Below are 19,459 nucleotides of genomic sequence, written 5' to 3'. Positions count from 1 at the left end.
TAGGTGTGTCTTGCAGTGTCCCTCAACTTACCCTTGCGTGTTAAGTGTTAGCTATGACCTGTCACTTGCAGCATGCTCATATACAAGTAGGGTTGGGCACCAAAATTTTGTTCCAAGTAGGAACCTTTATGATTTACGCGGTTATACCAAAACCGAAAGAAGCTGCTACAATCAGTTCCGCATTTTAGGGTTTAGTTTCAGTGAAGGTCTATTTGTCTTAGGACATGTCAATCACTTCTACTCTGTTTAGTACTTTGAAGTTCTAGACCAGGGGTCACCAACCATTTTGAAACTGAGAGCTACTTCATGGGTACTGAGTCATACGAAGGGCTACCAGTTTGAAATAACAAATTTTGCTTTGTTATAGTTAGCTATACATTATTAATAATGAATAATGATAATCCTCTATATCAAGACACTGCTTTCTCACCATAATTATCAACAATGACAACAATCTAGGAAACAAATATCAACATTCAGCACTTAAATGATCTCAGTAATTGTTACACTTTCAGATGATAACTTACATCACTACATTTCATGGGAAAAACATCCCCTTTTTACTATATTGTAACATGTTTATCAACTAGGTAATGTTAAAGAAAAATCAATTCACACATTTTTAAACAAATCTTGTCACATTTTGAACTAATTACCAAATCTGCGACATTTTTAACAAAATTGAACTGGAGTAGGTCAGAGGTCACCTAAACTTATCTATAGTTCATGTATTATGAACATATTTTTAGGACCTTTAAATTTTTAAATCTATGTAAATGCATATGTACTTTGGAAAAAAAAAAGCAACAGAATAAAATTTAACTTTAGACGCAGCTCACAAGTGACTTGTGCTAATTTTAGAAGAGACCTGAGGGCACCTTGTGTGGTTCTTGGGGGCCACCTGGTGCCCGTGGGCACCACGTTGGTGACCCCTGTTCTAGAGTAGCTATAGTGCTCAAATATATGGCTGCATTTCAGAGCAGCTCACAGAAGTTTGACAGGTCGCTGCGTCGAATCAGCCAATCAGGAACTCTGTTTTGGGCATGTGACGTTTTCAGTGACTCGATCAGCGGGTAAAATAGTAACCCAATACGAGGGTTTTTGTCCTGTCGCAGTTCCCATTAAATCAGAGCTCCCCAGACTCCGAGCCGCAAATCGGTGGGGTGCCACTCTTTCATTGCACGGTGAATTTGCTGCTCACCGCCTGTCAAACATGTGATCTTGAGGTGGACACCGCGGCTGAGGGGCCACGGTGTCTGAGGGGTTAACTTGGCTTTGATCTCAGTCGGGGGTGTGTCTGGATGATATCGATACCGTGGTATTTCTATGTCTCAGTGACTGAAATGAGAACAGCCAGCAAACCAAAAAAACGACGACACCCAAAGTGTAAATTTTTGACGTGGAAGTCTTAACCATGCGTCAATATGTGATGACTTGGGAATGAACATGTGTTGATTTGGGAAGATGTAGGTATTATTTTTATTACTGAAGTAACAAAATTGGCACCGATTAGGAACCAAAACCAAAGAACTGCTTTGAAACCGAATAAACCCAATCAGTGCCCAACCGTATATACAAGGAGAAAAAAGCCCAAAATTGAAACAAATAATAAACAAGACAGATTCTTAAAACGTTGCTTTAAATGAAAACAGTGGTTTAAACTTTGGGATTTAATTGTCCGCTGCTCTAATTTGAATGTTTTTTGTATTTTTGTATTGAATAGAGAAGTAAAATGCAGAAGTATCAATGCCTCGTTACTACTCTTATCTTCTGCTTGTTTGAAAAATGTGTTCAGTGTGACCTTACAGTAATAACTCTGGAATTACAAAACCTTCTGTATGGAGAGCCAAATAAGATAATATATCAGTTTAATAAAACTAATTTGCCAGGTTCCGAGAGTTTAAAAAAGTTTTTTGTCATAGAAACAAGAAAGCAGTCTTAAAATGTAACAAAATGAATTTCTGATTATATGTAGCACAATTCCATCAAAAGACTGTTTTTTAAGAAAAAAGTAAAGTTGTTAGAAATTTTTCATGTTTCTAAAAGTCAACACATCCCAAATTATTTCCTGAGTAATTAGATCATGTGTACATGTTCCCTAAAACTAGAGAAAAAGGTAAAAGGAAGCAAAGTTGAGATGTTAGGACTCAATTACATCTTTAGGTGTGGAAGCAAAATGTGCTTTTTTTTTGCAATCAACTTCCCTAACAACCTCCTTTACCTTTTTGCACAAACAAAACAAAACGAAAACTGACTTCAGGAGAGCTCAGGAGTTTTGGCACCAAAATACTCACTGCTGAAAGGGGATGAAATGCTGTTTGTCTTCATCGTCAACTGTGCCGTGGGCAATGTCTGTTATGTCCATTACTGTAATGATAAGCACATTAATAGAATTCAGATGCTAAACAGTTTTAATATTTACTGTCAAAGCCAACACAACATGTATTTACCTTTGTTGTTTTTAAAAGTAACAGCATAATTTCCTCCTTTTACAATGAGAGTGTAGCCAGGTGGTGCATTTCACTCATTTACTGCATGATGCAGCATTCAGTCAATAAGGTAAATCAGATGGATGGTTCTTAATCTCCAGCTAAATAAAGCTTCTAAAGTTGTTGTTTTCTTAGAAAGGAGGGTTTAAATGTTATTTCAGAATTTGGCTTCAGTCAATTTGCTGAAACACCAGCGAGAACCATTTATCATCTCCCACAGCCAATCACAAATGAAAAAGTAGTGACTGAACCATTTTCTGCAAAAAATCTGTAGTTGAAAGCTTTTATTGGGGGATTGGGGGGGCTCATAAGGAAAATGCTGCAATTTTGCTTGACAAATAGCTCTGTCATTGGTTCACAATTCATTCAGGAGCATTACTGCGGGAGGGGGACATAAACTGGGACCAATTTAAAAAAAAAAGCAGCTCACCGGCCACACCGAACGGTCTCCTCAGACCGCCGGTTTGTCTCTTGCCCTCTTTGAGCTCCATGCTGCCCACCCTGATGATCTGACACACCAGGAAGAGTCGCTGCCTCATCAAGTCACTGCTGCTCAGGTCCTGAACACAAAGATAATTTGTTATGGCACATGACATGAATTAGATACAACAGGCAGTGACCTTCTCTTTTCATCAGCAGGTGATTATGTGTCATATGGCACCAGCCCAGATGGCGAATATTACAGGATGAAAGCGTGTCGTAAAAGAGTAAACACAAGCACCGCTCTCCACATTTTTCTTTGCTTTATACTTCTTTATTTTTTTATGTGGAAGGGGCATTGATTTGCACTCTCTAGGGCAGAAAATCATACCTAATATGTAATCTCTTTTTCCTGATTGATGGGCTTTTATTACACTCCAGACAACCACCTCCTGGTAGCACATATGCAGGACACTGTTGAGTGTGCCATAAAACAATCGACAACAAAGCCCCGGAAAGAGACGAGCAAACACCATGAGTCTACGCTGAAAATTGAGTGAGGGTTTGGAGTATAAATTGAGCGATGCCCGGCAGCAACTTTTCATCGGTTCCTGCAGATTTCAGACCTTTGCTTTGTAATGGAGAGAACGCGGTCAGCTGGTGGGGATTCACTTACTGTGAACAGGGCTGGCAGGTTGTTGAGCTTTGTCATTTCTTTAGGCATCCCCTTACTGTCCCAGTCCGCCAGAAAGTTCTCGCTGCGTGATTTCAAATAAAAATCACAGTTAGAAAAACAGATTGTCTCCAGAAGAAAGGGGAAAAGGAACCTAGCAGTGCAGCATTTGTTTTTCTGTCAGCTCATGAAACTTTCATCTAAATCCTGTCGTTGGATCTTTTATTTAGCGTTAATGTATGAATCAGTGGAACTCTTCAGGAAAACAATAAGTTTCACTTTCTCGCCCTACCTGCATTTTTAATATATTCTTTTAAACCATTCTTTAAGCATCATATCATTTGTACAATTTAGAAAGATTCTAAACAGCAAATTGTTTAGAATTTAATCTAGTCTAATTACTTACAGTTTAGCAAGCAGTTGCTTTCTATTCCATACAACAAAAAGCCTTCACTTTTGATTGTTCATTGAAAATGCGGCAGAAATAGCAGCATCTTAACATAGCAACTTGCAGAATTTTCTATCAATCACCAGACGACAGATAATAATAACTCATTTTGCCCTGCTTTGGATAACTGACAATATAGTGTCATTTACAAATGAGAGCATAAAACTATAGATTTTTTTCTATATATTTGTAATTAAGCTTTAGAATTGAGACCTGATGAATTCCGATTGGTCTGGGTCGTAGAGGGACATGAGCAACTCCGAATCTTCCCCGATGTTGCACACAAAGTTTCTCAGATTCATGAGAAGGCTGTAGGTGTGAACCGAACTGAGAAGGGTTTGATAACTCATTTTCCGGTTTTGAAGCCTAGTCTGCATAAAGACAAAAGCAGAGATGCAGCAACGTGAAGAACAACTGAGGGGGTCTGGTAACAGAAAGACAGCTTAAACGAATCAGATTGAACTGTGCCTTCTCCTCTTGTATTCTTTCATCGATGCTGCGGGAAGCGGTCTCGTGAGCCCGGAACAGGCTGACCGTACTGGTGCGGTCGGGATGAAGCATGTTTCCTGCCTCATCTCGCACAACCAGGTCCAACCCAAGAATCCTATGCGGCAAGAAGAACCGGACAGAATCTCATGAGGACAACAACAGGGATGTGACTAAGGCATATAAAACTTTACAGTAACATTTACAAGAGATTTCATATGACTGCAGTGGAAGGGGACAGCAGGATTCATACCGGTTTCCATAATCAATCTTCGCTGTGACTTTCTTTTTTAACTCTACAAGGTCATCTTTGGGCAGCGTTCCTGACACTATCTGAGATCGATACTCAATGAGGCTGTAGGCCATTTGCTGCACACTCCTGAACAGGGTTATCTTGTTTGCCTGTCAGATAAACATGCATATGTTGCGTTATAAATAGAATTGCTTCAGACAAATGAACAGAAATGCAACATTTTCACCAAAATGTGTCTAAAGAGTTCAGAACCGAGCAGGGGGGAGAGAAGTCTGCACGTACCACGTAGAGCTTGTGCCATATCTGCGCCCATTCCCTCAGGGTAGCCCCAAGCTCCTGCACCAGCGGTAAATCTGCTGGAATAATCGTTTCCTGCCGGCTATCAGCCGCAAAGACAGAAAAATAAAATACGGCTCACTCCTCTTAAATCATGCCATGTACTCTGAATGACAGCATTCAAAACAATTTCATGTGAATCATAACTGGATCATCATAGTACGGAAAAACCACTACAGAACCCTGAAATGTCATGATTCTACCAAAATTTTGTTTTATAAATGATGATGAACAAAAAAGTGCATTTTGATCAAAATGAAATGTTTACTGGTGTATGATCTCACCCTGATCCTTCAACCCTAGCCTCCTTTAAGCTGATGAAGGAAGCTGGGAAAATACCCTGAGGAAACAATTAATTAGTATCCACATAAATACTTGATATATACTGATACGTCAACAGTATTTAGGATGAAGTTAAAGTAGTAATACAGCACATACCTTCTGGGATTTATTTCGTAGTGAGTAACCCCTATACCAGCCTGAGGACATGGATGAACAGATTTCTTTTTTAAATGTGTCAATGGGGGTGGAGCATTTGAATAAGATTTGAAAGAGAACAACGTGACGGAAAAGGCAAAGAGGGATATGTCCAGGCCTGTTTTCTACTTGTACTCACCTTCAAATTTCTCAAGTATGTGCACTGGGTCCCCCACCTGAAGACACAGCTCCTGCTCCCCATTGGAATCATAATTGTAGATTGCTGAAAGGACAGTTCAGACCATTTCGTTATGAGAATAATTTACTTCTTTAGTAAGGTAAATTCAATTATTGCCAACAGTTTGACTGATGTGCCTTTTTCCCCTTTTCAAGGGCTGCTGGATTAAAAAAAAAAACTAAAATCCTTCTCGGTCACTTTGTCCACAGAGAAGCAAGTCGGTTTTAAAAGTTCTGCTTCAAAGATTGACAGTTTTGGGGTATTTTTAAGGAAAATGAAGCCAATTCGCCCTTGTTGTGGTTGGAGCAGGACTTCCACTTGCAGCACTGAAGATCTGGAGCTTTGATTTATTCCTCATCTTGAGCCAATTTCTTGGTTACCATGTCTGCTCATGCACACGGCCCATCTGATGCAAATAGTGTTATCTGCACCAGTCTGCCAGGGTTCTGTCAGTTCCTCTGCAGCCCAAATTATCTGCAACTGCATGCATTTTCTCTGCTAACTACATTGGTCCGTATCAATCTTTGATTTAAAATACACACCAGAAGGCAAAAGGCAAAATCAATGTGCATTAAAATGAATAAAAAATAAACAGAAGCAGCTTCTTTCAAACCTGTGTTGAACCAAATGTGAATATTTGAGTTGTAACATCTTTCTGCACTCAGAGATGATTGCCATGACAGCAACAGCAATTTAAAGGTTTTAGAAGGAAATTGTGAGAAAGGGATGCATAAAAGGTTTGGTCACGCAACTCCTTGATTTGAACAGAGCCAAGTTCAAACGTTTATGATTTTATTTCAGCTTCCCGGTCATAGCCATCTTGGCCAGATATATTGATATAGAATTCTGCCCCCCACAAAAAATGGCAGGTAGGAAGGATAATGATAGTGTTCTGTTTAAAAGATGGAACATTAAATATTTATTTTTTTAAATCGCTCCCAATACAGTTTCCTGAACATAACATGTACCCACAACAGGAATGCACAATGAATCAAGAATTATCCTCATCGCGATATCAGCCTTTGCAATGCGCGTAACGTAAAAGACAGTGTAAACTTCAAAAAATGTTAACTAAATGCTTACACAATCTCATAGCTGCTTTAAATATTTTAACATGGTTTAAATAGCATAGACTAAATAGCATAGCTTTATATTTTAAGGCCATGTAATGTATATATATGAGCCATAGTTGCAGAAAACAATTTGTCTCTTGTCCTATAATAAATGTCCCTGTATTAATTTCTCCTCTTCCTTTTCTCTCTGAGCTGTTCTACCCGTCACAGCAGACGATCGCCCCAAAGTTTTTAGAGTGTCACCCTCAAGCACTGTTTTACACCAGCTTTAACTCCCAAACTCTCCTGTGTCTCAAAATAAAACTATTCTTGGACGTTTGACACAAAATATGACACAGCACCAATTAAAAAGATACTGCAAAAAGGAAACCAAAAAAAAAACTCAAACGAAGTTTTTTGGTCATGACTTAGAGATGTCAAAGATAAAGAAACTATAGCAGGGCTCTGCCCTGGCTTGTGTGGTGGAAATACTTCTGACTTGAGGCCAGATTTCACAGCACGCTTCAACTGGCTCTACTCATCACACCAAGACTCGACAAACAACTGAATGAGAATACATGATCGTCTTCATCGCTTTTCCATCGCGTGTAACTTTGGCTATCTTAAAAAAAAAAAAAAAATTAAAAAAAAAATAAAAAAAAAAGAAAGAACACTTCACAAGGTATCAAGTTTGGTTCTAACCCAGTTTGTAATTACATAGTTGGTATTCTTTTCCAGCTGAGCTTTCATATTATGCAAACTTAATTATATTCATTAGCTTTTTCTCCCCCCAATAGCTTACAAATGTGTCCCCACTGACTTTGAATACACAATAATTATTAGGCCTATTTGTAGGGCCACAAATAGAAAATGAACGCCACAAATAAAAGTGTGTCTCGCTAGCCTGCTGGTTCAAAGACAGGAGTGTCATTAATAATTTTCATGAGGACAGACGGTCACATGAATCACCAGGAAATTACACTGAAAAAAAATGACAACTGCCTCTAGTCATGCCAGGAGTGACAATAGTCCATTCAGCAACTTGACAGAGTGTTGGGGCCTCACGACAACATGGCAGGGTTCCAGCCGTGGGAGCCCCGTGGAGCATGTTGTGATGCCACACGTTTCTAAACTAAAGGCTTCAGTCCAGGCTCTCACAGCACTTATCTGTGCAAAAAAAAAAAAAAAACCTGGCTTTCCCAGTTTTAGACACAAAGCCTGTAAATTCCAATAAAGTTTTATCGCCACGAGTCCACGTCAGTGCGCATACTCGTTTAAGTCAGTCACTGCAAAAGGTTTTGCTTAGAAGTGGATTAGAGAACAATTAAAAAAAAAAAAAACACACCACGCCTGAACAGTTTGAGCGACTGCTGGCAGCTCATCAAAGTTAACACAATACAAAATGAATCTATTGTTCTCATCAGCAACTTAGCAAGAAGGCAAACCACACAATAAATATCCTATCGTGGCTATACTATAAAGGCAGGAACAAAGAATACAAAAAGCATAAAAAGAAACCCACAAGAAAGTACTATCAACTAATTCTTAAAAATATTTTTTTTCCCAGCCAATAAAAAAATGTTAATCCAAGATAAAACCAAAAAGACAAACCTTGTATTGGCATAAACAAATGTAATGCTGCATCTGAATGAAAAAAATGACATGTTGACTTTATATAAAGCCAATTTTTTTATATTCTTGTACTAACAAAAAAAGGACACGAGTACAAAATAAAGGACAAACATCTTAGAGTAACTAGTGATCTGGAAGATTTCTGAATCACTTCTAAAAAGTATTAAAATCAACTTCTGCCAAAGTAAGGAAAAGCTACCTTTTTTTACGATTAGATAAATGTAAGTACGTTTGTCTTCAGGCCAATTTTCCTCAGACACCGTGTCTCCAAAAACAGCCTCAACAGAGAAGCCTTGTGCTTCCTACTTGCTGTCTAGACAGTCAGAAAATGATATGTGGCTCTTAAAACTGAACTCCTCCTAATAAGTTCTTATAGGCGACCCACATGTCAGAAATTTGACTTTGAACCTCAAAGCTAATAGTGTAAAAAGGGACAAAATTAGATCAGCATGAAGCTTTGTCTTTTAATTCAAGTTTAAAAAGCCAGCATCGACTCTTAGCTATGACAGGAATACAAATGAATGATAGAGATGAAGTGGAGGAGAGAAAAAAATGAGACTCTTCTCCAGATAGCCAAATTACTAAAATCTAAGTTGTAAAAGTCTCGACTTCTCTTCTGTATGGTCAAGCCCATTAAAACTAAGAAAGGTCAGCTCGCACCTCCAATCATCCCCAACAATCTGGGCTGACGTTGTGAGGCGAGCAATCAGAGATGTGATGATTGCAATCTTTGTATGAGATGAAAATCTGAAGCGCACTGTCCTCTTTTTTAATAAAAAGATGAAAATTAAATTAAGATGAAAATGTTGCATTTGTGGGGAGAGTTTTTATGCTGGAAAGTTTCATATAATTTATTAGGAACCTGGTAAAAATCCTGAATGAAGGTTTTATATGCTTTTACTCTGAATTTATCAGCCCGAAAAAGGTTTCCATGGAGAAAATTCAGGGAAATAATAAGACTGCAGTGCTGCTTAAACTTAAGCTTAAGTATTATTATTTTAAGAACGTTCGCTAACGATATTAGAGTTCTAGATGTTGCACAGAACACGGCTTTTGAGGACAACCAATGGATCAAACCTGTCTCATTGATCCACCACAGGGCTTCCTCCCCACAGAACACAGAAACAACACCTCACCAGAAAACACCCTGACCCAAGGCCCAAACAAACCCAGCTTGATGTGGAGGAGCAGGACCTCGACAGTGCCTCTCCTGGATCACTGAGCTTCTAGCACTATCTTTACAAACCAATCCAGCTGCCTGTATCCAATATATTATCCCTCGGTTCAGTTGCTCAGCTTGTGACCATAGGTGAGGGTAGGAATGTAAATCGACCAGTAAATTCACAGTACCTTCTTCTGGGTCAAGTCTTTCATCAGTGCACAGTCTGCTGTTCAAGTCATGCTCCATTTCTCTCAATGCTTATCATTGATCTGATTTTGTAATGATTCTAAACTTGAATATAAAATAAAAAAATAAAAGAAGCAATATTGATTAATCAAATCAAAAAAATACATATCTTTAAAGCTAAAGCTGATTAGTTAGGGGGTTATTTTCAAGATGTTTGATGTTAGTTTACGATGTCAAAAAATATCACAATTATATTAACGTTCACTTTACAGCATTAGCTAAATTGTTTTCTAAACAAAAAAGATGTTTTAGAAGAAATTTAGACATAATCTGTGGTTTGTGTTGATCCAGTTTGGGAAAATGTAAATAAAAATCAAATTATTTTGACAGTCACATTCAGCTCAGTATAACTTTAAGTTGTTTTTTTTACAAGTAATGAGCACAATGATCAAATAAAATAAATAGGTTATGATGACAAGGGCCATATCATTGCTGCTTCTGACCATATTTAATTTCAGAAGTACGCAAAAAAATAATTTCCACACAAATAATGAATGGAAAGTAGACAATAAAAATGAACCAAAAAAAAGGTAATATTATATTCAGGTTTGTGAAGAAGCCATTTACAAACTCTAATTAAGAAAACATTGCACTTTTATATTTATTAAAAAAAAAACATACCTTTATATTAAATTTATTTCATGTAAGATTTCAGTCTTACACAGAATATTTGAGTATGCTATTTCAGCAGCAGATAAATAAAGTATGGCAGAAACGTGTTATCTAAGGTCAAAATGTGAAGCAAATATATTTATAAATGTACTTAATAACAAGCAGTTTAGCTTCATCCATCAGGAAGGAAAAATAATTGCAATGTGAAAAACTTTAAGTCAAAACTGCTGAAACAAGATTAAAAACGTCAAAATTAGTTACCAGCTTTTTGAAAGGATATATTTTGATTTTGTTATTCTGCCGTATTATTGTTTGTTACCCTGTAATGTGATAAAGACTCTTTACAAATTTGAAAAAAAAAAATCTCTTTGAGTCATAATCATCACATAATTTAAGCCCAACATAAGTTAAAATAAACAGAAGAGGCAGCTTTTTAGTCTCCGTCGTACTCAGTTGATATGTTGGATATCAATGTTTATGTCAGGACAAAAAAGACTGAACAACTAGAGCTACAGGTTGAAATAGTTGCTTTAAAAAATTATTTTCAATGTAAATCGTTGACTGTTCAAGAGAACTGGACCGTGTGAGTGTGATGTCACCCATAAAAACTTCCAGCTCCAATTAAATTAACTCAATCCAGTCGCTTTTTCTTGTTATATGGATTTCGCCTTGTCAGAGCTGAACAACATCAGTAAGCAGTGATTGGTCTGAATCGGTCTGAGTCATTGTTTCTATGGCAACCACTCTCGCCAATCAGGAATAGGTTTGTTGCTAGTCCACACCAATCAAATGTGGGGGCCAGCGGGCACCTCTTAATTTTAATGAAATAGAAAGTTTAAATAAAAATCAATGGGATTTTGGTTTCCTGGAGTTAGCAGGTACTTCCTGTTTGAAACGCCATGGGGAGGAGTCGCTTGGTCCAGTTCTCATTTACAGTCAATGTGGGAAACGCAGCAAACATGTATTTAAAATTAACACACACACAAAAACGGCGTAAAAACAATCCCTTAGGTAACATCTCAGCTGATGCAACGGAAAAACAACATATCTGAACAAACAGCCTGCGATAGCTGTCAGGCATGGCGGTGTAGGAATGATGATTTGGTCTTAGTTGGCAGCCGCAGTGCCTAATCTCCTCACAGTTACTAAATCCACTTCAAAATCCCCTGGAATACCGATCTTGAGTCAAATGTGACGCCATCGGACAGGCTGTGCTTTGCTCAGGTGGGATCATGTAACAGCAAGTAGGTCAAGCATTCTACAAAGTCTGAAGCAACACCTAAAAAGGTCAAAATAAACCTGACAGAATGGCTCCAACAAATGCTCACATAGCTTAACTAGGAAATGAGCAGAATAATCTACATAATGTGAGAAACTGGTGGAATCTTTATTCTTAATGATCCACTCTAATAAAAAATGTGTTATTTGGTGTTTTTAACATTTTCTCGTAGCATTTTTCTGATGATGGAGGATATATATAAAATATTTTAGGATTAAAACTGCATTTCTGAGTGTTTCTTTAACCAAATTGAGATGGATCAGGAACAAAAATAAAAGTAGTTTGTGACGCAGAAACTGGGATTACGGGTCAGTCTCACGGCTCCAGTCCAACTCTGATGCGTCCACTTGCAGACATTTACTTTAACGTCTTAATTTTCCTCATCTAAGCAGTCATCTGGCTCAAAACTGTACAGCTGCATAGCTTCAATACTGCTTGCTGTTTTTTTTGTTTTTTTGTTTTGCTACACAAATGTTAGCAGAGGGCTGGGAGGGACTGTAAGCTAGCAGGAGAGATTGTAAACAAAGGAATGCTGGGATATCAACGTACGTAGGTATCAACAGTCCCGTTCACAACCCAGAGGTGAATGTCTGATGAACTCCTGCCGCTCTGCAGAAAATACATCTTAAAAAATGATGCAAGCTGTTTTATTTTGGCTAAAAACTGGATAATCATAATTAAAAACCACAGGGGTATTATTTTACAATAGATGAAAATAGAGTTGGAGTGGGACTTTAAAGGAACTTCTCCCTTATAAAATCTGACACGTGTTCTGTTTTGCGATGTATGGGTAGATGCACTAACAGACAGATTTACGTGCTGTGAAGGGCCAGATGCTTTGCTTTATTTTCCACACATGGAACACCTTAAAGCTAACATTTAGTGCTTTCATTTTTCACGCGCCTACGGCTTGTAAACTCAGTTTTTTATCACTTTCCGCTGCACCTGATTTTTATTTTCCACAAAACCCAAAGACACCGCCTAATTGACACCACTTGAAGTGATTTGCTAGAATTAACAGCAGTCTTACTTTAAGCTACATATAGATCACTTCCCTCTTTTCAAGTCCCGGGTGCCCTCCATGCAGTGCTCACTTTTCAGAATGAAGAAGTCATGCTATTAATGAGCGATATGTTAATCCCTTTATTATCTACATTTCCTTGTTAGGAAGCGTGACATTGCTGATGTTATCAAATACCTAACAAACTCTTCCTCCATCCCAAAGCGTAGCTTCTTGTATTTGAGCGTAGCACGGTTAACTAATCGGATTAAAAAATGTAAGCCCTTATACGGGATCCTGACATAATTTTGCAGATTAAGTAGTAGTGACTACAGTGTTTCAGAGGGCAAAAAAAGCATGTGAGTGACAGCTAAGTGGGGCAATAACAGACAGTAACACTTTATCATGAAGATCTCAGCATTGCTAGTAAAGCAAAGGTCGTGTGGGCACAGGGAGGAGCGCTACTGCACGGCTACACTTGAAACAGTGGGTACACATATTTTCAGTCAACACACCGAGCCGGCCACAAAACACTCCGCTAAAATAAATTAATAAATAAATCAAGGTTAGTCACATTTACAGGTAACAGAACATGTTCATGCTGTGATTCACTGCAGTTAAATGCTTCCTCTGTTCTACATTTGCACAGTAAACAATAAGTGTGTGTGTGTGTTGGAGATTTTGTTTGCAAAGAATAACAAGTTATAATGTGCTGACAGTACAACTATTACAATACACCTGAAAAGAATTTGCCTAGAGGGTGTGTGGAGCTTCCTGATAGCTGCAGATTGCAAACACTCAAATACAGGTGAAGAGGGAGGGGGCGAACACACACACCTTGTTGCAACATGTGTTGCCTATTTTTGGGGAACTAAAAAGCACCGTGAGGGTTCATTCCTCTGGTATAGACCGATGTTAAAGTGTCTAAAACAGTTAGTCTGTTTATCTGTTGTGCAGTGTGGCCCCAGCAGTGGCTCCCATGTAGAGTCTCTAGTACTAGAGCTCTAAAGGGTTCTGTACTAATAAACTTTTAATAAAAAATGAGGTTTAGTTAACTTCTACCAGTCTTCTTAGGAAGATTAAGCAGAAAAATGGCTGGTATGTATGCTCACGGAACTCTAGGCTCCTTTCCTCTAATGCCAGAGCACCTATTTTGAACTATTTTTTTAGCCGTTTCTTCAAAATGTGTATCCGCGCAGAGAACCTGGTGGTAAAAAGAGTCAAAAACGAACTTTTACAGTTGAAAAAAATAACTCTTATGTGGAACGTCAGCTCCCGTAGCTGCAAAGTTGTTTCCCAACTTCTTTTGAAGTTAAGTGTTGTTGCTGGGAGTTCACTCCGGCGAGCTCTCCCCCTCCTAGCAAAACACGTAATTAAATAGGACCACTTACCGACTCCATACTTCTCTCTTTTAGTGGGAATCCAGCGGGTCATAGCGGGGAGGAGGCAAGAAAGTTGGTTGAATAAATAAATAACTATGTACACTTGCTCGCTGAGGACGGGCGGTGCACTCCTGCTCGTCCCGAAGCCTACAGTTCCGCCATCATAACTTGGGTTGGGGCGGGGGGAGGAGGGCGCCGCGCGGCTGGAGCGGGAAGAGGGTGAAAAGGCAGGATCACGCCGCCCCGTTCCTCACTACAAACCGCCGCGCGCGCGCCACGAGGAGCCACCAGAGGGGTCCGCGTGCCCCGTCATTTACACGCATCCGCAACAGTTTGGAATTTGCAAATTTGCTCAAATTTATTTCACCCAAACCCTACAGGGTCTCAAGAGTTCCCCGTTTGGCTTCAAGGACTCTTCCCGGTAGTTCCCTTCCAGAGTGGGACTGCACACAATTTGACATTCTTGTAAATAATTAATCTCGCCAGAGTTATAAATCACTGATGTGTCATGAATAAATGATTAGCCGGTTATTGTTTTTAATTAAACCGAGATGAATTGCGATGCAGCGACTCAAAGTGACTGCTTTAAATGAGACCTCCTCCAATAAACAAGACGCCTTCACAAAGCATTGGATTTAAACAGGCTGAATATTCCTTACAAGTCCCGCAATTAATTGAAGCATCTGTTGGCTTGTCCATCAAGATGAGAATCACAAATTGCATTCCCTGCCCAGTCATTTAAAGAGGCATGTTTCAGCTCTGCAGACATAAAAGAAAAAGATGCTTCAATAAAAATTGTGTTTTGTCCACAATGGAAGACAGGGAGACTATAAAAAAAAATTAAATCAAAAATTGCTTTTTGAGCATTTATTTATTCAAATCACTTTTAATCACGAATTGTAAGAAGCTTGTGGGTGTGACGTAGAAGCTACAACGGCAAGCCACAAGAGACATAAACAAATGGTAGACAAATAGATCCACCAACATATTTGTTTTAAACATCCAAGCTGGTATCTGGCTCAAAACTGAATAGCTAAAAAATTTTTAAAAACACATTTAAACATGTGTTGTTGCTTTTTTAATTGTTAAACCGCAAGGCATTTTGGTCTATTCATTAATGTAGTGAGCATAGATGCACGCTAGATTTTCACCAAGACTTATAGAAAATTTCCAGTGCACTCGATTTTGGAATTATAGATTCCGACAGCACTAGAAAATAGTAAATGCACTATATAGTGCATTATATAGTGAGTAGTGAAGGAATTCAGACATAGCCAAAGAGATGATGGGAAGTGGGGGTAGACTTACTCCATACCAATAGTCCCGCCCACAACTCAGAGGCAAATTTCCAATGAACTATTGCCGTTCTGCAGAAATTGTAGGAAACTACACGTTTTTTTTTGTTTGTTTTGCTTTTGTCTGGTTTTTTTTTTTTTGCCTAAAACGGTAAAATCCTGATAAAAATAAAACGATAGGTACGCTTTTAAAACAGATCAAAACAGGATTGGAGTAGGTCTTTAATGAGATGTTTCAATCAGTTGTGTTTTAGACAAAAAGAGAAACAGTAAAACAAGCAGGGCAGGGTTATTTCAGGACCAGGCTTCAGAAAGAGTGATTTAAATCAGCAGTTGGCAGTGAGATTTCTCTTTTGTTTGCCCATTATGTGTGCTTATTGCTGTGTTGTGGCCAGTCAACCAAATGGTGCTGTCAGTAATGTTTGCCCGTTTAAAGCTTTTGTTGCTTCTTCTGACAGGGCCCTGTCAATCACATTCCCACAAACACACCATCATCTGCTGCAATGTGACTGCTTTCCACAGCACATTTGGAACCAACATGACATCCAAGCAAATCCAAATTGCACAATTTTTCATGTTAAGAGCAACATGACTTTTATTTTTCCCCAAATACAGAAGTGATGTCTTTAACAGCTTCTGTTCCATTCAGCTTCATTAACAGAGATGTATTTTTGCAGCTATATGTAGACTTTCCATGACTTGAAGCCTTATTCGAGATTATTGTGACCTATTTCTGGCTCAGCTGTGGGTGCTTGCTGAGTATTTTTTTGATTTATTGTAAAGAAAGGAGAGGTGGGGAGGCCACACACATCTGCTCATGCCAATTTTACCTTTGATTCTCCCTATGCTTTTGGCAAAAAAATCTCCCACAGTGAAAGTAAAAAAAAAGCTGTTTTTACCCAATCAAGGCTAAACGAAAAAAGGAAGAAGTGAGTCAGAGAAAATTACCTGTGAGCCAAAAAAGGAATGCAATGTTGCCATCAACTGACTGCTTTGTGTTATTACATACAATAAGCCATTAACCCACAATTTCTCCACACATCATGTCTTATTATTTTTGGATTTACTGTTGTATTACAACATGAAAGTCTAAAAATAATTGAGTATTTAATCATAAAAAAATGTGCTGCACTTTTACTGACACTATCGTTAAAGGGTGAAACCTATTTAGGAATGAGATTGAAGAGTTTAAATATCTAATCATGAGTTTAGAAAGCACAAACTGTTAGGTAATAAGTACAGTATAGGTACCCATGTCTCCAGTATGACATCAAAATAAAGCTTGACCTGACTTAACTCCATCACTGACTAGAACTGTCGAATTCAGTAAACAGAGTTTTCTTGAGTGGTGTAAAGAAGAACAATTCCTCCAAGACTGTGCATGAAAGACAGATGGTATTAGAGGGATAGGCATGCAGGCCCCACTTAAGGCCTCCATTCCTGAGACACGAGCATACAAAAAAGCTCTAATGGATTTATGGGTCTACAGCCAGAAGAGACCAATGCCAGAAGCAAATAGGGGTCGAGCTTTTCCCCGGCTCTCTGACTGCAAAATCAGGTACAGTAATTGCTCAGTCTAGCAGCGCATTGAGGATAGGTTAGTGCTCTATCTGTTACCTCTTACTGCCATGTTCATACTTTACAAAGCTAACATCATCTGTGGTGGTTTCAACACATCTGTAAAATGCATGTCCAATTCGGCACAATGGAAAACCTGTTATAAGGAAAAAACAGCACCTGCTGAATTACTGGAGGAGGAATACACTTTAATACAGATGATTACAAAGCGGGATTGTATGCATTAGTCAGCTTCTACACATTTTTATTCATGTCTCAACCTAAACCTTGATGCCCTCATCCATTCATAAATTAATCTAATAACTAAAATAGTAAATGTATTTACACCAGAGAAAAACAAGTGTCTACATTTAGAATGCAAGTGCGATGTTACTCAATCATGAAGGGTTTTCCTACAGATTCTCCTAATGAGGTGATTGTGTCACATCAGTAGAGGGAGCCCCAACACTTAACAGCGTTCTACTTCCTTTGTGTAGACAGAGTGTGGCCGTGTAATACTTAAAAAGGCCGTCTGGGCAGATCAGAGGGCTGACATTCTAAAATATTATAAGAAGCACTTCTCTATGAATGAATAATATTATGAACTATAGCATCAATTCTCTTTTCAAGCCTCTTGATTTTATTTAATTAATAAATATTTGCCTTTTTTGATGATGATTTATGCATTTAAGTACCACATCAATTTAATAAGCCTGTTTTGAAGGTTGAATGGCAAAATTGCTTGATTTCATATAATTAAATGTAGGATTTTAGAGAAGATCTCATTGATCATTTTTGTTTTTATTATTGTAGAAATTATATTTGCACTAAAGCCAATACGTTAACAAAAAATGTCCAACTGATTTTGAAATTTTTATTGCTAAAATTGTTCGATTTTAAAAATGACACTTTGATAACCCTCATGTAGTTTTTCATTTTTCCTAAAACTGTGACACTTTCTATTCGTGTTGTTCAGGAAACTTAGTTGCAGCACCCCACAGTGCTTCAGCACTTTATGTCTGAAAGGTCTCCGAGTAAATGCCCCCCCTGACAAGTGGGGAGTATGTGAGGTCCTGAGATTTATGCAGTTGTCAGTTTTCTGCCAAAACGTAACAAATGAAACACAGGTGGAAAGTCAATATCAGATAAATAATGGAGTTTAAAAAAGGGTTAATAGAACAGGACTTGAATAATTCCCATTAACTATTACCCACAGGGCTTTCTGATGCACCAGCACACACAGAGTGCTGAATGTGGTTTTAACTGCAACCTGAGTGAGATCAGCTTTCTGCCATTTGTAAGGAGCTTATTCACCATCTCCGCTGCCGCTGTTTTTGTCCAATAAGATAACATTTGCAGCGTAGCTTTAAGTGTCTAATTTCCCAACTGAAGCAAAAGCAAATCTGCTGTAAGTACAGTGTCGAACAATTAAAGTGAGTGCTGTGTTGGACCGAGTTGAGTCCTGTGACAGTGTAGTGCAACAGAAGGCGGAGAGAACAGAGCGGTTCAGGGTGGGGTAAATTGAGGATAGAGAAGGGGGTAAAAACATGGAGAGGGAGGTGAAATCCTCTTGGGACGTTGCATTTACACATGCATCATTTAGGAGAACATTTAGCACCTCTGCTGAAGTGCCCATTTCTGATTATGCTGATAAGTTAATGCACTACACAAGGCCCTCCCTCTACCTCCTCGTCTGTTCAGATGTGTTCATCCCAAAGATGGAAAGAAAGGATGTATTCTCCTAAGTGCATCTCTTCTGTGTATTTACCTCTCTGCAAATGCTTAGGAAGCCCCTGGCTCTTCCAGCCTGTTACCTAATAATAAACAGCCTGTCCTCCGTCAAGGTTTAGTGCGGTGATATGTTTCTGCCGCTCGCTCTATATCTCACTCTGGGTCCCTAATGAAATAATGAAATTGCTCCCCTCTTTTATCTTCCCTCCTTCGTGCCTCTCTGCTTGATTTGACACATGGCCAGATTCTTGGTGCAGCAGAAGCTGAGTCATAAAGGTTTCAGTGAGTCTTGATTTATGGACATTGATGGGTGTGGGGTGGGGGGTCCCAGTTAAGCATAGGGGAAAACACTGGTGTCAGCTCACTGATGTAAAAGACACCCCTCTGTTCAGACACAATCTGCTGACTTCAGATGAAGAATCAAATCTTACCGAAACTCAAATCACTCTGGACTCTGCCAGTCATTAGACGTCTACGGCTGAGAGGACTTTTCCACGTTGAAGCTGGCGTTTGGCGTTTCCTTATCAATCTCCTCCTTTAATGCTTTTTCATTGATTTGCTGACTCTGCTGGTCGGTAGAAGTATTCTCTTCCTGTCAAGCATGGACCGGTTGATCAATGTGAATGGAACGAAAGGTCTTTTGCTTGCCATTCATGCATTTTTTTCCATTACCCCCCATTAGAATCCTGCAGAGGAAGTGGCTTGTTTTCTAGCCCGGAATAAAAAAATAAAAAAAGGAGGCTTGAGGCTG

At 38.7% G+C, this 19,459-nt stretch overlaps 1 protein-coding gene across 2 annotated transcripts in view; it reads right to left on the bottom strand.

Annotated features, from left to right (window-relative positions):
- dock5 (dedicator of cytokinesis 5) overlaps positions 1–14,416 on the bottom strand; it is a 41,406-nt gene extending 26,990 nt beyond the window's left edge. For both annotated transcript variants that reach the window (XM_024275419.2, XM_024275420.2), the window contains exons 1-11: positions 14,135–14,416; positions 5,722–5,805; positions 5,544–5,584; positions 5,390–5,445; positions 5,052–5,148; positions 4,770–4,918; positions 4,499–4,634; positions 4,244–4,401; positions 3,586–3,667; positions 2,920–3,049; positions 2,295–2,367 (exon numbers count right to left, since the gene is read on the bottom strand). In XM_024275419.2, the coding sequence (XP_024131187.1) occupies positions 2,295–2,367; positions 2,920–3,049; positions 3,586–3,667; positions 4,244–4,401; positions 4,499–4,634; positions 4,770–4,918; positions 5,052–5,148; positions 5,390–5,445; positions 5,544–5,584; positions 5,722–5,805; positions 14,135–14,177 (1,049 nt within the window). In that variant the 5' untranslated portion in view covers positions 14,178–14,416. The remainder of the gene's footprint in view (positions 1–2,294; positions 2,368–2,919; positions 3,050–3,585; positions 3,668–4,243; positions 4,402–4,498; positions 4,635–4,769; positions 4,919–5,051; positions 5,149–5,389; positions 5,446–5,543; positions 5,585–5,721; positions 5,806–14,134) is intronic.
- Between the last annotated feature and the right edge of the window lie 5,043 nt (positions 14,417–19,459).

Source organism: Oryzias melastigma, linkage group LG9 (genome assembly GCF_002922805.2).
Source record: "Oryzias melastigma strain HK-1 linkage group LG9, ASM292280v2, whole genome shotgun sequence".
In the NCBI taxonomy this organism is placed as follows: Eukaryota; Metazoa; Chordata; class Actinopteri; order Beloniformes; family Adrianichthyidae; genus Oryzias; species Oryzias melastigma.
Note: the sequence above shows the minus strand (reverse complement) of the source record. Positions and strands in the feature narration are given on the sequence as shown.